At 38.4% G+C, this 20,849-nt stretch overlaps 1 protein-coding gene and 1 non-coding gene across 2 annotated transcripts in view; one reads left to right on the top strand and one right to left on the bottom strand.

Annotated features, from left to right (window-relative positions):
* The window catches only part of C12H12orf56 (chromosome 12 C12orf56 homolog), a 105,599-nt gene that overhangs the window by 23,308 nt on the left and 61,442 nt on the right, over positions 1-20,849 (top strand). The window contains exon 3 of the mRNA XM_071218733.1: positions 12,875-13,037. Within this exon, the coding sequence (XP_071074834.1) occupies positions 12,875-13,037 (163 nt within the window). The remainder of the gene's footprint in view (positions 1-12,874; positions 13,038-20,849) is intronic.
* On the bottom strand, positions 9,865-9,971 carry LOC111765718 (U6 spliceosomal RNA). The gene has a single exon (XR_002797986.1). It is a non-coding gene; the product is annotated as a U6 spliceosomal RNA (small nuclear RNA).

The raw sequence follows: 20,849 nt of genomic DNA, 5'->3' as shown, positions 1-20,849 counted from the left end.
TTGTTTGCTTTATGTATTTTTTGGTACTGTTGTTAGGTGCATATATGTTTATAATTTCTTGATGAATAGACACTTTATCCTTATAAAATGTCCTTCTTTGTCTCTAGTAACAATTTTTGTCTTAAAGTTTGTTTTGCCTCATAGTAGTGTATTCACTTCAGCTCTCTTTCGGTTACTGTTTGCAAAGCATATCTTGTTCCGTACTTTTTCTCTCAACCTATTTGTGTCTCTTGTACATAGCATTCAATTAAATCATTTTTTAAAAATCTATTCTTTCAATCTCTGAATTTTAGTTGGAGTGTTTAATCCATTTACAATTAATTATTGATAAAGTAGGGTACATCTGCCTTTTTTTTTTTTATTTAAAGATTTATTTATTTATTTAATTCCCCTCCCTCCCCGGGTTGTCTGCTCTCTGCATCCACTCGCTGCGTCTTGTTTCTTTGTCCACTTCTGTTGTCATCAGTGGCACGGAAAGTGTGGGCAGCGCCATTCCTAGGCGGGCCGCACCCTCCCTCGCGCTTGGCGGCTCTCCCCATGGGGCGCACTCCCCGCCCCACGCTGGGACACCCCTGCGTGGCAGGGCACCCCTGGTGCGCACCAGCACTGCGCATGGGCCAGCTCCACACGGGTCAAGGAGGCCCGGGGTCCGAACCGCGGAGCTCCCATGTGGCAGACGGACGCCCCAACCACTGGGCCAAGTCCGTTTCCCTACATCTGCCATTTTATTTTCTATTTATGTCTTTTTCATTTGTCTAGTCTTCTTGCCTTTTGTGTTAAGTAGATATTTTCTAGTGTATGATTTTAATTTCTTATAATTTTTTACTATATATATTTGAGTTATTTTACTAATGGTTGCCCAGGGGATTATTAACATTTGGATTTATTTAAAAAATCTATTTTAGATTATTACCAACTTAATTTCAATAGTATGAAAAAACTTTGTTCCTGTATAGCTTGAATTCCCCTAAACCTTGTCTTTTACGCTGTTATTGCCACACAAGGTATATCTTTATACACTGTGTGCCCATAAACACAGATTTATAAGTATTGCTTTAAGCAGTTGTATTTTAAATCAGATAGAAGAAAAATGGAAAACAAAAAATACATTTATACTGTCTTTTATTTTTTCCTGTGTAGTTATCTTTACCAGTGTTCTTTATTCCTCCAAGTTAATCTGAATTACTGTCTAGTGTTCTTTTCATTTCATTCTTAAAGATTTCCTTTAGTATTTCTTTTAGGTCTCTAGTTCCAATACTTTCTTAAACGTATATATTCTTTGGAATACAAATATTGAATTGTTCATATGGAACATCTCTAAAGAAATACATGGGTAAGTTACATATTTGTATCAATACACCCCCTCTCGCAAACAGACCTCTGCAGATCCTCTTTGCCTTTTCTGCAAAGAAGTCCATTTGGTTCTTCCTAACCATATAAATATATGTCCTGAAATAAAATCATTAGCACAAATAAGTTTTAATATCATAAAATATAATATAGTTATATTAGGAAAACATTGTTAGAAAGAGACTATAAACCTATTTCATATTTTTCATTTTACAGATGAAGAAATCAAAACCAAAAGAAATTAAGTAACATGACCGAAGTTAAACAACTAGTAACTAGTGGAGACCACACTAGAAATCACATTTCCTGACTGCTAGTCCATCAGTTTCCCCACCATCTCAAATTTCTGTCAAGATGTCAAGTGTGATTATCTATTTTGACAACAATGTACTTAATAATGTAGGGAACGGAACAATGGATTGAGCCATAAGAATTTAATTAGAATAATTTGTACTAGTTAATTAGATTGCTGTTTGCATCATGGCTTTCCTTTAGGATATTTTAGTACCTTCCACTCAGAAATCTGATTTCCAAGTGATTTTAACCCTGATCTTTGTACATTATGTTAAGTTCATTTCTTAGGCTTTTGTTTGAACTCTGAATTTTTCTTTCATGTTCCAATCCTTTTTTTTTTTTTTTTTTTACATCAAAGCCTTTGATAGGAACTCATTGTGTGGACAATATGAGAATACATAAGAAATGAGAGCCACCTGAGCTAGCTGGGTCAGTTCAGTAATTTAGTTCTTGAGGATTGTGTGGCATACTAATCATACTAATCATGTTTGTATAATAGTTTCTGCCCTTAAGCATTTTCTCACAGTGAGAATACAAAAATCCACCTCATTTTAACTCTGTCTTATCTTATAATAGAATCAATTTTAATTTTAGAACCACAGTTATCTTAGTGTCTTGGTCCGTATGTTCTATACTATATGTAACTTTGCATGAGTTAAAGACAAAGGCTGTATTTGCTGTTGCTTATTAGCAGTGGATACTTGGTCAAATCACTTAACTCTTAAGCCATGTATTCCCTTGTGAAATGGGGACCGTTTTACCAACACATAGGGTTGTATGAGGATTCAGTGAAATAATACCTATAAAGCACTTAAAAGAGCATGTAATAAGTGCACAATAAATCTCAGCTCTTACAACATTCTAGTAAGTGATACTTTCTTAACATTTATTTTCCTCCCTTCCCACTTATTCATGCTAAGGAGAACTGGGCCAGAGCGTCAGAATCCTTCTGAGTCCCTTGATGAGAAAGGATAGGAAGGTGGGCTGTCCCTAGTCTGGCTTATAGCCTAGGACAGGGCAAGGCCAAGCAATGTCCCCAGGAGTCAGAGCTAGTGGTCTCGGCAGCTGATGGTCTTATTTCTGGATATGATTGTCCCACCTCCCCATTCTACTTCACAGATTGAGAGAAGGTGTACTGGCTAGTGGCCCTGCACAGTTTCCCTTTTTCTTCACCCAGGTAACACGGTTGCATTCAATTTTTCTCAAGGCTGAAATTTCACATAATAGCAGTGGATACAAGGGCTGGCCTCAAACCACAGGGGTTTTCTCTGAGGCAAAGAAAGTCAGGACAAATATTAGAAAGAGTCCCACCATATGAAGGGTCTTAGAGAATTTTTACAATTTTAATTGGTAAGTGAGAATTTAGGAGTCCATTTGCAAATTACTCCAGCTTCCCGTCTTAGTTTCTGAGAAAGAGAAGACAGTTAAAACTACCATTTATATTAGTGAGGCAGTGCAAGGACAGCACCAGGTTGATAATTTCATGCAATTGTATTTTAGAAGAGTTGATTTATTAAGTATCTGTAATTAGTATGATTTAATTGACATTAAGAATTTTCATGTTAGCAAGGTGAAGAAAAAAAATCTATCGTGCTCTGATTTAGAATCTAAAATTAGGTTCATATAGGTATGATTCAGATATTTATTACCTGTGCTAGAAGGTGTCTGGATAAAAGCATTCTTTCAATTTTGATACTGTCTTAAAAACATAAATTCAATGCTATATGAAACAATGAATATCTTATTTTCAGCCTAAATAGCAGCAGAGTAGTATTTTAAAAATAAAATTTCACTCCCAATACTTTATTTTTTATTTTTTTGGCTCTACCATTTGCATTTCTTTTTTTTTTTTTTTCCCCATTCAACCCCCCCCCCCCACCTCTCCCCCCCCCCAGCAACACTCATTCCCATCATCATGACACATCCATTGGATTTGGTAAGTACATCTTTGGGCACCTCTGCACCTCATAGTCAATGGTCCACATCATGGCCCATACTCTCCTCCATTCCATCCAGTGGGCCCTGTGAGGATTTACAATGTCCGGTGATTGCCTCTGAAGCACCATCCAGGGCAGCTCCATGTCCCAAAGACGCCTCCACCTCTCATCTCTTCCTGCCTTTCCCCATACCCATCAGCCACCATGTCCACTTTTCCCAATCCAATGCCACCTCTTCTATGTGGACATTGGATTGGTTGTATCCATTGCACCTCTATGTCAAGAGGAGGGTCAGATTCCACATGGATGCTGGATGCAATCCTCCCACTTTCAGTTGTAATCACTCTAGGCTCCATGGTGTGGTGGTTGTCCTTCTTCAACTCCATCTTAGCTGAGTGTGGTAAGTCCAATAAATCAGATTGTAGGTGCTGGAGTCTGTTGAGGCTCAGGACCTGGCTATCACATTGTCAGTCCAGAGATTCAAATCCCCTAAATATATCTTAAACCCCAACATTAACTGCACCTCCAGCACATTAGCATGAAAGTCTTATGAAGGAAGATCCCATCTGAGTCCAGATTCATCACACATAAACATCATTTCCAAAGAGGGGCCATCTGACCTGGTAGTTAACCCCGTCTGCCATGACCATAACTCCCATGGGTCTCTTTAGCCCTCAAAGGAACCAATATCTGGGGGTTGTATCTGCTTTATCTGTCTCTCTGACTCTGCTCAGTTGTGCATGAGGGCAATCCTTCTGCCAGCCTCCAGACTCTTTTTTAGAAACTCGTAGCCATATAAACTCATTTCTCCTTTCCATTTCCCCCTTACTTTAGGTCAAACAGCATTTTAAAGTCATGTTATTTTATGTAGACAGGGATATTCTGCTGATCCACATTGAACCTTCCGTATAAGGTCATTTTCCAGTTGCATCATCAGTTGGTAGTTGATAGTGGTCCCTCGGTGCCAGGGAGGCTCATCCCCGGGTGTCATGTCCCACGCTGGGGGGAAGGCATTGCATTTACATGCTGAGTTTGGCTTCGAGACTGGCCACATTTGTGGCTTCGAGACTGGCCACATTTGTCACTCCCAATACTTTAAACAAATTAGTTCTATAAGACCATTATAATATTCTTTCTCTCTGTCCATCTATACATCTATTTCTCTGCCTATTCATGCTTTGGGGTTGTGAACATTTTGGCTTTTGAATTTCATAAAAATGCCTCTGTCATAAATGCAAAAATAAATTCTCTTTTCAAGTAAAAGCATGTCTAAATAAAATGTTGGAGTACATTTACTAGTTAGGGATTGAGTTCAGCTTTCTTTTCTTCCTTCTGGCCCAGACAGGTCTTTTTTGGACTAAGTCATTTTGCTCAGCTCAGGGCGACCTTTGAGTAGTTTTCTAGCCTGAAAACTTTTTTACTCCCTATGGGTGTGCAAATTAACCTTGCTTAGTTCGGTTAATATGAGTTGGTAGATTCATGCGTTTACAAACATGCTGTGGTCTTTACAAAGAGAGTTTGATTTTTAAAAAAATTTTTTAGAGTTTTTATTTTTTTTTTTTATTTTTTTATTTTTTTTTTTTAAAGATTTATTTATTATTTAATTCCTTCCCCCTCCCCCCCCCCCCCGTTTGTCTGTTCTTGGTGTCTGTTTGCTGCGTCTTGTTTCTTTGTCCGCTTCTGTTGTCGTCAGCGGCACGGGAAGTGTGGGCGGCGCCATTCCTGGGCAGGCTGCTCTTTCTTTTCACGCTGGGCGGCTTTTCCTCACGGGCGCACTCCTTGCGCGTGGGGCTCCCTCACGCGGGGGACACCCTTGCGTGGCACGGCACTCCTTGCGCGCATCAGCACTGCGCATGGCCAGCTCCACACGGGTCAAGGAGGCCGGGGTTTGAACCGCCGACCTCCCATATGGTAGACGGACGCCCTAACCACTGGGCCAAAGTCCGTTTTCCCTAGAGTTTTTATTTTTAAAAGCAATTTTAAAAAGGAGATAAAGAAAGAAACCACCTCCCTTAACACTTTGTCCTCATAATTCAGGTCCATGTTGAATGAAATGGTTTTTTTTGGTCAGTGTTTTTTTCTATCTACTGTTTTGTAGCCATAGGCTTTGCATCTGTGATTACAATTGCCTGTTAAATGAACCAATAAGAGAGAACTGAGGAAAGTGAAAAGTGAAAGACCATTTTGGCACTACCTCTATTCAAAGTTCTTTATCATCACCGCTGTCACCATACCCCTTTTACAGGCATAGATGAATCTCCTGGGCTGTGTAACAGCCATCATGTAATCATCTATCATGTCCCTTACAGTGATGGAGGCCTTGCATGGTACACAGAAAAATTTTTTTTTAATGTTACATTGCTATAAATATAAACTTCTTCATGAGACATGTTAGATGTTGTCCTACCTTACTCTTCCTTACTGTCCTTTGGTGACAGATTTTCAGAAAGAAAATTACTAGTTAAAAATTTATACATGTGTGTTTTATGACTATGAGAATCTTAAATATTAAAAACACACAAAAAATCAACCAAATAACTGCCTTTATCATATTATGCAGGTGATTCTTAGAATTAAAAATTTAGTACAGTCCACTTATAATCTCACCATTCAGCGATAACCACAGTTAACCACATACACAAGAAAAGTTGGAGTATAACATTCTCAACTCTTTTCTATGCATGAAGACACATACATACATACAAACATAAACAGAACTATATTCCAGATTACTGTTTTGTAATCTGCTATTTTCACTTTACAGCATATGATGGACATATTTCTATGGCAGTGCATATAGAAAAATTTTAGATGATTGATTTAAATGAATACCACCATAGTGTGGTTTTATCCTTTTTTAAAATTTTATTTTAAAATAATATCAGGGAAGTGGAAGTGGCTCAAGTGGTAGAGTTTCCGCCTACCATATGGGAGGACCTGGGTTCAATCCCTAGGGCCTCCTGGTGAAAAAGAAGAGAAAGCGTGCCCATGCAGCAGGCCAATGCTCGCGTGAGTGCCCGCATGGTGAGCCAGTGCCCCACACAAGTGACTCATGCAGCAAGATGATGATGCATCAGAAGAGAGACAAGGGGAGAGTCAAGGTGAAGCACAGCAGAAACCAGGAACTGAGGTGGTACAATTGACAGGGAACCTCTCTCCACATCAGAGGTCTCCAGGATGAATCCCCATAAATCCTAGAGGAGAGAAAATGGGAAGAAAAGACAACCCAGACAACTAAAACACAGCAGGATGGGAGGAGGGGAAGGGGGAAAATAAATAAATAAATAAATACATCTTAAAATAATATCAAATTTACAGAAAAATTGCAAGAATAGTTACAGACAACTCCCATATAGTCTTTACCTAGATTTATCAACTTTTCCATTTTGACAATTTTGCTTTGTATTTCTCTCTCTAAATATGTGTATGTATATATGTCTGTATTGTACTCATTTTTTTCCTGAAACATTTGCAAATTGGTTGCATTCATTATGCCTCTGTCTCAATATTCTAATGTGTATTTCTTAAGAGCAAGAATTTTTTTGTTAATTTTGCTATTTTGTTAAATAACCATGGTTAATTAACAAATTCAGGAAACTTAACATTGCCACAATACTTTAAAGTCCATATTCCAAAATTGTCAATTGTCCTCAAATGTTTTTTGTTGTTGTTGTTGTTGTTTGTTTGTTTTAGGAGGTACCAGGGATTGAATCCAGGACCTTGTACATGGGAAGCAGGTGCTCAATCACTGAGCTACATCCACTCCCCAATGAGAGTTGTTTTTTCAATTATTTGTTTGTTTGTTTTTAGGAGGTACTGGAGAGTGCCCAGGACCTTGTACATGGGAAGCAGGCACTTAACCGCTGAGCTACATTTGTTCCCCAACCTAAATATTCTTTTTTTTTTTTTTTTTTTAATTTTTTTATTTTTTATTGACTTTGTAATAATATTACATTAAAAATATATATGTGAGGTCCCATTCAACCCCACCCCCCCACCCCCCCTCTCCCCCCCCCCAACAACACTCGTTCCCATCATCATGACACATCCATTGGATTTGGTAAGTACATCTTTGGGCACCTCTGCACCTCATATACATTGGTTCACATCATGGCCCATACTCTCCTCTATTCCATCAAGTGGGCCCTGTGAGGATTTACAATGTCCGGTGATTACCTCTGAAGCACCATCCAGGGCAGCTCCATGTCCCAAAGACGCCTCCACCTCTCATCTCTTCCTGCCTTTCCCCATACCCTTTGTCCATTATGTCCACTTTTCCCAATCCAATGCCACCTCTTCTATGTGGACATTGGATTGGTTGTGTCCATTGCACCTCTATGTCAAGAGGAGGGTCAGATTCCACCTGGATGCTGGATGCAATCCTCCCATTTTCAGTTGTAATCACTCTAGGCTCCATGGTGTGGTGGTTGTCCTTCTTCAACTCCATCTTAGCTGAGTGTGGTAAGTCCAATAAATCAGATTGTAGGTGCTGGAGTCTGTTGAGGCTCAGGATCTGGCTATCACATTGTCAGTCCAGAGATTCAAATCCCCTAAATATATCTTAAACCCCAACATTAACTGCACCTCCAGCACATTAGCATGAAAGTCTTATGAAGGGAGATCCCATCTGAGTCCAGATTCATCACACATAAACACCATTTCCAAAGAGGGGCCATCTGCCCTGGTAGTTAACCCCATCGGCCATGACCATAACTCCCATGGGTCTCTTTAGCCCTCAAAGGAACCAATATCTGGGGGTTGTATCTGCTTTATCTGTCTCTCTGACTCTGCTCAGTTGTGCATGAGGGCAAACCTTCTGCCAGCCTCCAGACTCTTTTTTAGAAACTCGTAGCCATATAAACTCATTTCTTCTTTCCATTTCCCCCTTACTTTAGGTCAAACAGCATTTTAAAGTCATGGTATTTTATGTAGACATGGATATTCTGCTGATCCGCATTGAACCTTCCGTATAAGGTCATTTTCCAGTTGCATCATCAGTTGGTAGTTGATAGTGGTCCCTCGTTGCCAGGGAGGCTCATCCCCGGGTGTCATGTCCCGCGCTGGGGGGAAGGCATTGCATTTACATGCTGAGTTTGGCTTCGAGACTGGCCACATTTGAGTAACATGAAGGCTGACAGAAGGAAATTCCCAGGCACAAAGTTGCTCTAGGCCTTGTTCTTATTTTGGGTTTATCAGCTCACAAGCATAGTCATTAGCATCTGGGGCTCACTGTTGAACCCTCACTCCCTCCCGGTCCCCACCACTGTACCTGGGAGACTGTCGCTACTCCCCTAGGGACCACGACAGAGCACCACTGGCCAGGAACCCAGTACCCCCCCTACTGTGGTTTTTAATTGTTGCCACTATGAGTATATCCAAACATTACCATGCACCCTGGACATATGTTCTGTACAGCTCCCTGTCAGTCATATATCACCTGTCATTGGTATCCCATACCAGTATCCCTCCATTGCCATTGTTGAAACACTCTGTGATCCAGAACTCCCCGAAATTTGAAGCCCAATATAATGTCATCAACCTAAATATTCTTTAAGATGTTTTACCCCTTCAGTATAAGACCTAGTCCAGGATCATGTATTGCTTTTTTTTTTTTTCCAAACAAATCAATTTTATTGATAAATATTAATAAAGCTTCAATCCATCCAAAGTGTGTAATCAGTGGTATATGGTATAATCACAGTTATGTATTCATTACTTCAATCATTATTACATCATTTTCATTATTCCAATAATAATAAAAAACAAAAAAACAGACAAACTCATCATCTCTCATGTACTGCATTGTATTGTCATGTCTTTTTGTCTCTTTTAATCTGAAATTGTTTCTCAGTCTTTATCAGACATTGACAATTTTTAAAAATACAGGCTAGTTATTTAATAGAGTGCTCATCAGTTTATGTTTTTCCTGTGTTCCCTAATGACTGGAGGCAAGTTATACAGTCTGCGCTGGACTATGACATAAGTGATTTGCATCTTTTCAGGGAAGCATATCCAAAGGCCCACACTGTTCATCGGCTACTTATTGGTGGTGTTAATTTTGATCACTTGGTCAAGACATTGTCTGGTTTCTCCCCTGTACGGTTATAGTTTTCCTTTTTGTAACTAATAAACAATCTGTAAGGAGACATTTTGAGATTGTGCAAATATCCTACTCCTCTTCATACCTTCTCTACCCAGATTTAGGATCCACTCATGGATGGTTGCAAAGTTGTGATTTTTTAACTCTCTCCACTTTTTTTTTTAATTGTAACATAGATAAAAAAAAAATATGGAATGCTTTATGAATTTGCATGTCATTCTTGCACAGGGGCTATGCTAATCTTCTTTGCATGGCTCCATTTTTAGCGCACGTGCTGCCAAAGTGAGCACCCACCATAGCGTATTTAAGGAAGGTATATGTTCTTCAGTGACAAAGCTAACCAAATTAAACGATGCCAGAAACTTCAAAAAAGAAGTCTGGTAATAATTCCTGCAAAATAAAGGAATTCTCATAATTTGGCAGAAACTTTGATGTAGTAATGAATCCTAGACACTGATATTGTTTATAGCTTCTGATCTATAGCTTTGACCAAAGGCTAACATTAAACACAGAAACACAAAAACTCACTGGTCCAGATATCAAAGAGTGGTCTCATTGCTGGAGACCAATAAGTGCATTCCATCAGATACAATTTGTGTCAGACGGACAAGAATCATTTGCCTTATTTATCAGTTTTCTGCAATTTAGAGTTGTAAAAGAGCTCAAAGACAAGAGAAGTTGAAGAAGTTGAAGTTGAAAACCATTTTTGCCCACTTCAAAGTCTTTCATGTCTTTCCCTCATAAAGACAAGAAAAAATAACCGTAATAAGTTATATTAAGATAAAATTTTAAAAAACCTTCGATAAATATAACTCCAATTTTATAACCATACATTTGCCAAGAAAAAGTAACAAAATTATAGAAAACAAAAAGGTTAGAAATAACTTAAAAGCATCTAAAGTATCTGTCATGGAGAAAAAAATTCCTTTACTAACCACAACACAGTATTATTAAACTAAAACACATCCTTTGAAGACCTATACTGGGCTATGTTTCCTTAGCCTGGTTTGAATTACTCTATATATTTGAAAGTAATTTTTAGAAATTGAATTTGTGGGGAGCGGATGTGGCTCAAGTGGTTGAGCACTGGTTTCCTACTTATGAGATCCTGGGCTCAATCCCCGGCTCCAGTACCTTAAAAAATTTTTTTTTTAGTTTATGTGGATACTGATAGCTTTTCATTTTCCATCTTCTTATCTTCAATTATTCTCAATTAGATTTTAAAATTTATTATTTGATATTTCCTTCTTTATAAAAAGAAAAATATAAAGCTGAATGATCATAAGAAATATTTTTACCCAAATTCTAAGTACTGGTCAGCTGTTTACAGGGGAATTTCTTCTGATTCTTGAATTAATGGTTTTAAGTATTTGCCTCTGGTGAAACTCAGATTTTACTTTTAATTTTTCAGGAAGATGGTATTTTAGTTTACCAAAGGGGTGCCAATGCAAAGTATCAAAAATGTGTTGGCTTTCATGAAGGGTATTTGTTTGGGATAAAATCTTACAGTTCCAAGGCCATGAAAAGACCAGCTCAAGGCACCATAAGGGGTGCTTTCTCACCCATGTCTGCTGCCATGTATTGAAGCAAGATGGCGGGTGATTTCTGACTCATCTCTGCCTTCACCTCCAGGCTGCACCATCTCCTGGAGCTCAGCTGAGGGCAACCAGGCATAGGGCATAGGGCTTTTCTCTTACCAGACCTCTTCTCTCAGGGTAGGCTGCTTTGCTTTCTACTGGATTTCAGCTGCAAGCTATCAAGCAAATGGCTCATCTCTCCCCTGGGCCTCAGTTGTTTGAGCTTCTCATTTCTGTCACATGGCAGGAGCAAAAAAATGGCAGAGGTCTCTTTTCCTCTGTTTGTCTGAGTCTTTCTCTGTGTTTCCATTTATATCAGACCCAACAAGGGGACAGAGACTCAAGTCATGCCTCAGTAACGTAGTCCAATCAAAACACTAAAGTGATCTTATCAAGTAATCTAATCAAAGACCCCTCAACTGAATTTAATGCAGTCAAAGTGTATCACACTCAGAGGTATAGTTTACAAACCTAATATTTCTCTTTTTAGATTCATAAAATAATTTCAAACTGCCACTAAGATGCTAGTGCTACTTATGTGTCATAAAAAGGGAAGTAGGTTATTAAAGAGAAATCTAAGCCTTTAACTGAGACCTTTTAAAATCAAGAATAAAATGTGGGGGAAGCGGACTTGGCCCAGTGGTTAGGGTGTCCGTCTACCACATGGGAGGTCAGTGGTTCAAACCCCAGACCTCCCTGACCCGTGTGGAACTGGCCCATGCACAGTGCTGATGTGTGCAAGGAGTGCCGTGCCACGCAGGGGTGTCCCCCGCGTAGCAGAGTCCCACGTGCAAGGAGTGAGCCTGTAAGGAGAGCCGCCCAGTGCGAAAGAAAGTGCAGCCTGCCCAGTAATGGTGCCGCACATGGAGAGCTGACACAACAAGAGGATGCAACAAAAAGAAACACAGATTCCCGTGCCACTGACAACAACAGAAGCGGACAAAGAAGACGACGCAGCAAGTAGACACAGAGAACAGACACCCGGGGTGGCGGGGGGTGAGGGGTGGGGAAGGGGAGAGAAATAAATAAATAAATCTTAAAAAAAAAAAAAAAGAAAGAATAAAATATGGAGCACTTTGGAAAGGAGAGTAGGGAGAAAACTGTTCAGAAGCAGGATGTTTCCAATTGTCCAAACCTACATGTTTGTATTCACAGAATTTCTGTAGACCATTCCCTAGAAATGAATATGGTTTTCTGCATTAAAAAGTCCTAGTTTAAGCCCAATTAATTATGTATTTGAGGCCTTTTAAAAAGTTTATACTCAAAATGGAAGTGGGGAAGGATATATTTTAACAAAGAAATACACTTGCTATTTATTTAGAAATTCTATAGTGTAAATAGTTTCTTGGGTTTTGTTGCTGAGCACATTTTTAGTAAGGACTTAAAAACAAATCGAAGAAGAACTGGGAAACCTAACAAGGAGAAAAGGTAAGATGTCCCAGTGGAGAAAATAAAAAGAAAGAATACAGTTTATACTCATTCCAAGCTGTGGGGATTTATTATCCTAGAGTAGGTAAGCAGTGTGCTTGTTTTCAATAAGCTCAATTAGTTTTCTTTCTCTCTCTGTCTCTCTGTCTCTCTGTCTCTCTCTGTCTCTCCCTCTCTTTCTTTCTCAGATTGACGATTACCCAGAATTTCTGAGTGGACCAAATAGAGAAATTAACCAACATATTCGTATCATCTATTCCTCAACTGCCTTGAAAAAAGAGTGTGAAAAATCAAAAGGAGTAAGGAAATTCCTATTTCCATTTCATCATGCCAATGCTAAAAACAAAAATGGTATGTAATATATTTTCTATAAATGACACAAAAAGGTAATGTTCTTTATGAGACAAAAAGAATGTTGTTTATATTGATAATGAATTGATCAATTATGTTTTGGGCACAAAGCCCAGCACATAGTTTGCCATGAATAAGTGAAAGAAGGAAAGATAAAGAGGTGGGAGGCAGAAAGTAAGGGAGGCAGAAAAGAAGGAAGAAAAGGAGGAAGAGAGGGAGGAAGGAAATTAGTACACTAAATATGGGTTTTTAAAAAAAAGAATGAATTAGAATCTGGATTCCATCTGGTCTGTTCTTGTCTGGATTTAATAATTCTGTTAACAACACATATGCAAAGAAAAAGGAAAGACTGTGAATTGCACTTTAGGACTTAACCTTTGATTTTCATCTCTTTAAGCTTTGGGCCTCCCACCATCAAAGGAAACCACAAGCTCTTGCCCTGTTAATTGCAGTTTATTATGGTTATTAACAGCCTTAAATCATTCATCCAAAATATTTGCTGAGACTCTGTATACCCAAGAACTAGGATACATACCTAGATAAAAAGATAAAAAGTCACCTTTCGATATTGTCCTTAGGGAGCTTAGGGTCTGATGCAGCTTTTTCTTTAAGATCCACAGTGAGGTGGGGAGAGAAGGCGAGGATGTCTGCCAAGGCTCCTGACACTTACCCCACCTCAACCAGGGCAGCACTGCTTTTATGTTTCACATTTTGGGCTCTATCTAAGCTTTTCCTTTGGGGAAGTTTTAAAAATCCAAGGGCAACTGGATGAAAATACAATAAGTGTATAAGTTCAGGTATATACAGTTTATTTTCATGATATATATATGTGTGTATTTATGTATATATATGCATGTGTGTGCATATTATTTTTCAAGGAGCACTTTAAAGTATCTCTATAATTGGGAATTGGTGAAAGGAGAGAAAAGAGCATGGACTTTGGATTCAGCTAAGCCCAGGCCTGAATCTTGGTTTTCACATTTCCTGGCTGTGTGACCTTTGTAAGTCACTTAAACTTTGTGAACCTGTTTCCTCATTCCCATTACTAGCTTCACAGGATTCTTGTAATAAGTGAAACAATGTGGACAGTGCTGGACACAGCTCGAAACCAGTCAGCCTTTATGATTGCATTCTTAGCATGATGGAAAAGGGAGAAATGAAGGTACGGGGTGGATCATTCATGGATAGACCCTTCTACTTTTCTTATCCAGCCAGTGTAGCTAGACAGCCTGTACCATCCCATTGAATTCACTCCAAGTCACAGTCAGGGGCTTTTGGAATTATATAGGTAGAGTGTGGGAAGACTGTACAGTTTGTGCTCATGGATGGGCACCCTTCCACACCGACACGTAAGGCATGGTAACTCTAGGCTTTGTTGTAATTAGCAAACTTACTAAATCCCTGGTTGCTCACCAGGTCTCTTGTCACCCTAATTAGGATATCTAACGGGTGTTGGTTGCCTTAAAAGCATATTTATCCTTGTCCACAGCATAATTATTCTTGGTTTCTTTTATTCAGCATGAGTAAGAAGATGAAAACAGACATTAAAGAAGTTAATTACAGGTGAAAGTTTTTGAAATGCAAATGCTTAGAAATTTTGCAGATGATATGAAAGTGTTAAAAAAAAAAAAGAACTTATCATGTGTTCATGTGTATGGCTATTCATGGAATGGACACCCCCACCCGACCTTTTCTTTTAAAGCCAACCCAAAGATACCATCTAATACTTTTGCATGAGGGCTTTTTGAAAAAAATAAAATTGCCACTGTCAGGAGTAATAGTCATAGTATATATTAGAAGATAAAAAATATTCCAGCTCTCCAGCATGGCAGCCATGATGCACCCCATGTTTCCAGTTCTCCAGGCTGTTTTACAGGTTAGATTCTACTGTATACTCAGCCCCTGTGGTCCACCTCACAGATATTAGGAAATATCTGGCCCCGACATGAGAGATGGGATCAAACCTGTCTGACCATCTATTTGACAACAGTCATTTACTAAAAACCCTTATATTTGTAAGGATGATATCATGCCTAGAAAAGCAGCAAACATTAACTGCTGAGCAGTTAATAAATAAAGATAATTATTAGGACTGACTCCAAACCTCTTGGGTGAAAGCCTGGGGAATATTTATGTCATGTAGCAAAGGTGTTCACACTCCAATCAACTGGATCACTTAAACAAAGGACACTCAAAATCGTAAATCATTTTGGTAAAAATCCTTCAAGTTTAAATTATACTTTTAAGAGGATTCCTAATTAGGTCCAATGTTTTTGTAGTGCAGATGTGGTCTTATACAGGCCACAGTTAGCACCTTGAATTGTACTTTTTATGTTTATGTGAAAGAGGAAGGTTATTAAACTCTAAATGAACACTGCTGATAGGAGCAGAGTGACATTGGTGAACTGTATTAGCAGCTGAAGCTCTTGAATGGATTGGGTTATTACACTCTTAGTTTCAGATATATATATATATTTTTTTCTTTTAAATATTTATGTATTTACCTCCCCCACCCCCCCCAGTTGTCTGCTCTCTGTGTGATTCGCTGTGTGTTCTTCTGTGACCGCTTCTATCTTTATCAGCAGCACCGGGAATCTGTTTCTTTTTGTTGTGTCATCTTGTTGTGTCCTCCCTGTGTGCGGCACCATTCCTGGGCAGGCTGCACTTTCTTTTGCACTGGGCGGCTCTCCTTATGGGGTGCACTCCTTGTGCGTGGGGCTCCCTTATGCGGGGGACACCCCTGTGTGGCAGGGCACTCCTTGCATGCACCAGCACTGTGCATGGGCCAGCTCCACACAGGTCAAGGAGGCCCAGGGTTTGAACCACGGACCTCCCATGTGGTAGGTGAATGCCCTAACCACTGGGCCAAGTCCGCTTCCCTCAGGTATATTCTTTAACAGCTACTATCCAATAGAATTTTCTGCAATGATGGAAATATTCTATATCTGAACTAATGCTGTAGCCACCAGCTTCCAATGACTGCTGAGCACTTGAATGTGGCTAGTATTACTGAGGAACTGAATTTTAATTAATTTATTTTAAAGCAGTTTTACTGATTTATTCACATACTATACAGTCCATACAAAATGGAAAATCAATGGCTTTTAGTACAGCCAGTGTTATGCATTCATCACCATAAAAAATTTTAGAACAATTTTATTACTCCAAAACAAAAAACTCCACACCCCTTAGCAGTAACTTTTCAAACCCTCTATTCTTCCCCAGCCCTATGTAACCTATAATCTAATTCCATCTTTATAAATTGATTTATATTTACATTTTATATAATCGGAATCATACAATATATAGTACTTTGTGTCTGGTTTTTAATATATTCAGTATTCCCATATTTGTATTTCACATGAGGTTTCACTATGCTACACGTTACATTTTTAAGCTTTCTTTCTAATATGCATGACCTCAGACTTTCCCTTTCAACTACTGTCATACCCACATAATAGCACTGCTAGGTACAAACATTATGTTTGTGCTTTCATTTTTATATTCATTTCTAAAGATTAACAACCTTTTTACCAATTCTGCACAGCTTAACTCTTAGCTTTCCATTTTGGAACTTCATTCTATTTTATTGTGACCTGTATTCTAGCAATACAATACAATACAATAGCAATATTATACAATATATTTAGTTCATAATAGCACAAACCTACAGTATTTTTCCTTTTGCATCTGGCTTGCTTCACTCAACATAATGTTCTCCAGGTACATCCATGTTGTCATATGCTTCAGGACTTCATTTCTTCCAATAGCTGCATAATATTGTAGTGTATACACCACAAATTGTTTATCCATTCATTGGTTCATGGGTACCTGGTTTGTTTCCATCTTTTGACAATTGTGAATAATGCCACTATGAACATCATTGTGAAGATGTCTGTTCATGTCACTGCTCTCAGTTTTTGAGAATATACCTAGTAGTGGTATTGCCAAGTCATGTGGCAAATCTCTATCTACTTCTTTAGGAACTGCCAAACAGTCCTCCACAGTGTCTGTACCATGCTATATTCCCACCAATAGTGTTCCTATCTCGCCACATTCTAACACTTGTAGTTTTCTGTCTTTTTAATTGTATCCCTTGTAATAGGTGTGAAATGATATCTCATTGTAGCTTTGATTAGCATTTCCCTCATCACTAAGTGATGTTGAACATTTTTTCCTGTCTTTTTTTCACCATTTATATTTCTTCTTTGGACAAATGTCTTTTCAAGTCTTTTGCCCAGTTTTTTTTTTTTTTTCACACTTTTTTTTTTATTGACTTTGTAATAATATTACATTAAAAATATATATGTGAGGTCCCATTCAACCCCATCCCCCCACCCCCCCTCTCCCCCCCCCAACAACACTCGTTCCCATCATCATGACACATCCATTGGATTTTGTAAGTACATCTTTGGGCACCTCTGCACCTCATATACATTGGTTCACATCATAGCCCATACTCTCCTCCATTCCTTTTGCCCAGTTTTTAATTGGGTTGTTTGTCTTTTTATTTTTGAGTTGTAGCATCTCTATATATATCATAGATATTAAATGCTTATTGGGTATGTGATTTCCAAATATTTTCTCCCATTGAATAGGCTGCCTTTTCACCTATTTGACAAAGTCCTGTGAGGTTGAAAGAGTTTAATTTTGAGAAGGTACCATTTATCTATTTTTTTCTTTTATTGCTTATGCTTTGAGTGTAAGATCCAAGAAACCACCACCTACCACAAGATCTTGAAGATTTTTCCCTAAATTTTCTTCTTCTAGTTTTGTGGTCCTGGCTTTTATATTTAGGGCTTTGATCCATTTTGAGTTGATCCTTGTATAGAGAGTGAGATAAAAGCCCTCTTTCATTATTTTGGTTATGGATATCCAGTTCTCCCAGCACCATTTGTTGAAGAGACTGCTTTGTCCCATTAACATGGACTTGGTAGGTTTGTCAAAAACCAGTTGGCCATAGAGGGTCAGGGTTTATTTATGGACTCTCAGTTCTATTCCACTGGTCAATGTGTCTATCTTTATGTCAATACCATCCTTTGACCACTATAGCTTTGTAGTATATTTCATGGTCAGGCAGTGAAAGTCCTTCCTCATTGCTCTTCTTTTTTTAGGAAAGTTTTTGGCTGTTTGGGTGCACTTTCCCTTCCAAATTTCCTTTTCTATTTCTGTAAATAGGCTGTGGAATTTTTATTGTTATTGCATTGAATCTGTAATCAGTTTATGTAGGATTGACATCTTCACGATATTTATTTTTCCAATCCATTAAATTGGATTGTCTTTTCATTTGTTTAGGTCTTCTTTGATTTCTTTTGGCATTGTTTTATAATTTTCTGAATATAGGTTGTGTCCATCTTTGGTTAAATTGATTCTTAGGTATCTGAGTATTTTTGTTGCTATTTTAAATGGATTTTTCCCCCTGATTTCCTCTTCAGATTGTTTGATACTAGTGTAGAGAAACTTTACTGATTTTGCATGTTGATCTTGTATCTGCCTCTTTGGTGAACTCATTTATTAGCTCAAATTGCTATGTCATTTCAGAATTTTCTAAATATAGAATCAAGTTATCTACAAACAGAGTTTTACTTCCTCTTTTCTTTTTGAATGCCTTTTATTTTATTTTCCTGTCTAATTGCTCTAGCTAGAACTTCTGGTACAATATTGAATAACAGTGGTGACAGTGGATAATTTTGTCTTGTTCCCAATCTTGGAGGGAAAGCTTTAAATGTTTCCCCCATTGAGTACGATACTGGCTGTGAGTTTTTCATATATGCCCTTTATCATATTGAGGAATTTTCCTTTTATTCCTATCTTTCAAAGTGTTTTCATCAAGAAAGGATGCTGGATTTTATCAAAAGCCTTTACTGCATCGATTGAGATGATCATGTCTTTTTCCCCCTTCAATTTGTTTTTGATTTTTTTTAAGATTTATTTTTATTTATTTCTCCCCTCCCCCTCACCCCCACCCCAGTTGTCTGTTCTCTGTGTCCATTCACTGTGTGTTCTTCTGTGTTTGCTTCTATTCTTGTCAGTGGCACCGGCAATCTGTGTCTCTCTTTGTTGCATCATCTTGCTGCGTCAGCTCACCGTGTGTGCGGCCACCACTCCTGGGCAGGCTGAACTTTCTTTTGTGCTGGGCGGCTCTCCTTATTACAGGGTGCACGCCTTGCACGTGGGGCTCCCCTACCCGGGGGATACCCCTGCATGGCACAACGCTCCTTGGGCGCATCAGCACTGCATGTGGCCCAGCTCCACACAGGTGAAGGAGGCCCTGGGTTTGAACCGTGGACCTCCTATGTTGTAGGTGGATGCTCTATCCATTGAGCCAAGTCCGCTTTCTCCCTTCAATTTGTTAATGTGGTGTATTATGTTAATTGATTTTCTTATGTTGAACCACCCTTGCATTCAAATCCCACTTGGTCATGGTTTGTAATTCTTTTGATATGCTCTTGGATTCTATTTGCAAGCATGTTGTTGAGAATTTTTGCTTCTATGTTCATTAGAGTATTTGGTCTATAATTTTCTTTTCTTGTAGTATATTTACCTGGCTTTGGTATTAGGGTGATTTTGGCTATATACAATATGTTTGGAAATTTTCCCTGTTCTTCAATTTTTCAGAAGAGTTGGAGCAGGATTAGTATTAGTTCTTCAGTTTTGCCAGAATTTACCTGGGTAGGTGTGTAGATATTTGTGACTGTTATTTCTTCCTGGTATTTGACCCTTCTATTAATATATAATGGCCTTCCATAGCTCTTACAACTTTTTTTGGATTTAAAGTCTGTTTTATCTGATATTAATATAGTCACCCCTGCTCTTTTTTGCTTACTCTTTGTTTGGAGTATCTTTTTTCACCCTGTCACTTTCAGCTGATTTGCATCCCTGGGTCTAAGGTAAGTCTCTTAGAAGTAGTGTATGAATGGCTCATGTTTTTTTATCCATTGTCAGCCTTTATTTTTTTATTGGGGAATTTAATCCAGCACATTCAATGATATTACCATAAAAGCAGTATTTACTTCCACATTTTATTCTTTAGTTTTCATATGACATATTTTATTTCATCTGTCTTTTTACTTTTTGGTTATCCTTTCTGATATTCTTGCCTTCTACACTCTCCTCCAAGCCTCTCTCTCCTGTTTTTCTTTCAGGCTATAAGGCTCCCTTTAATATTTCCCACAAATGTGGATTCTTTTTTAAAAATCTCTCAGTTTCTGTTTACTTGTGAATATTTTAAATTTACCTTCATATTTGAAGGACAGTTTTTTCCAGTTAAAGAATTCTTGTTGGCAATTTTTCTCAGTATCCTAATTATGTCATACCACTGTCTTCTCGCCTCCTTGGGTTCTGCCCTAAGTCTTACTGGGTGTCCCTTGTATGTGATGGTTTGCTTCTCTCTTGCTGTTGTCAGAATTTTGTCTTTATATCTTTGGCTTATGACATTTTGAGTAGTGTATGTCTTAGAGTAGGTCTTTAAGGATTTATTCTGATTGGGGTATGCTGTACTTCTTGAACATGCAAATTTATTTCTTTCATGAGAATTGGGAAGCTTTCAGCCATTATATATAATCTTTCTGCCCATTCTTCCCTTCTCTTCTCCTTCTGGAACTCCCATTATATGTATGTTTTGCACTTCATGTTATCATTCAACTCCCTGAGCCCCTGCTCATTTTTTTCTATTCTCTCCTCTCTCTGTTCTTTTCTCTTCAATTTCAGCTGTTCTATCTTCTGAATCAGCTATTCTTTCTTCTGTCATTTCAAGTCTGCTCTTGTATGCCTCCAATGTGTTTTTGATCTCACCTATCATTAGCTGCAGCT

The sequence above is a fragment of the Dasypus novemcinctus genome, chromosome 12 (assembly GCF_030445035.2).
Source record: "Dasypus novemcinctus isolate mDasNov1 chromosome 12, mDasNov1.1.hap2, whole genome shotgun sequence".
Classification (NCBI taxonomy): Eukaryota; Metazoa; Chordata; class Mammalia; order Cingulata; family Dasypodidae; genus Dasypus; species Dasypus novemcinctus.
Note: the sequence above shows the minus strand (reverse complement) of the source record. Positions and strands in the feature narration are given on the sequence as shown.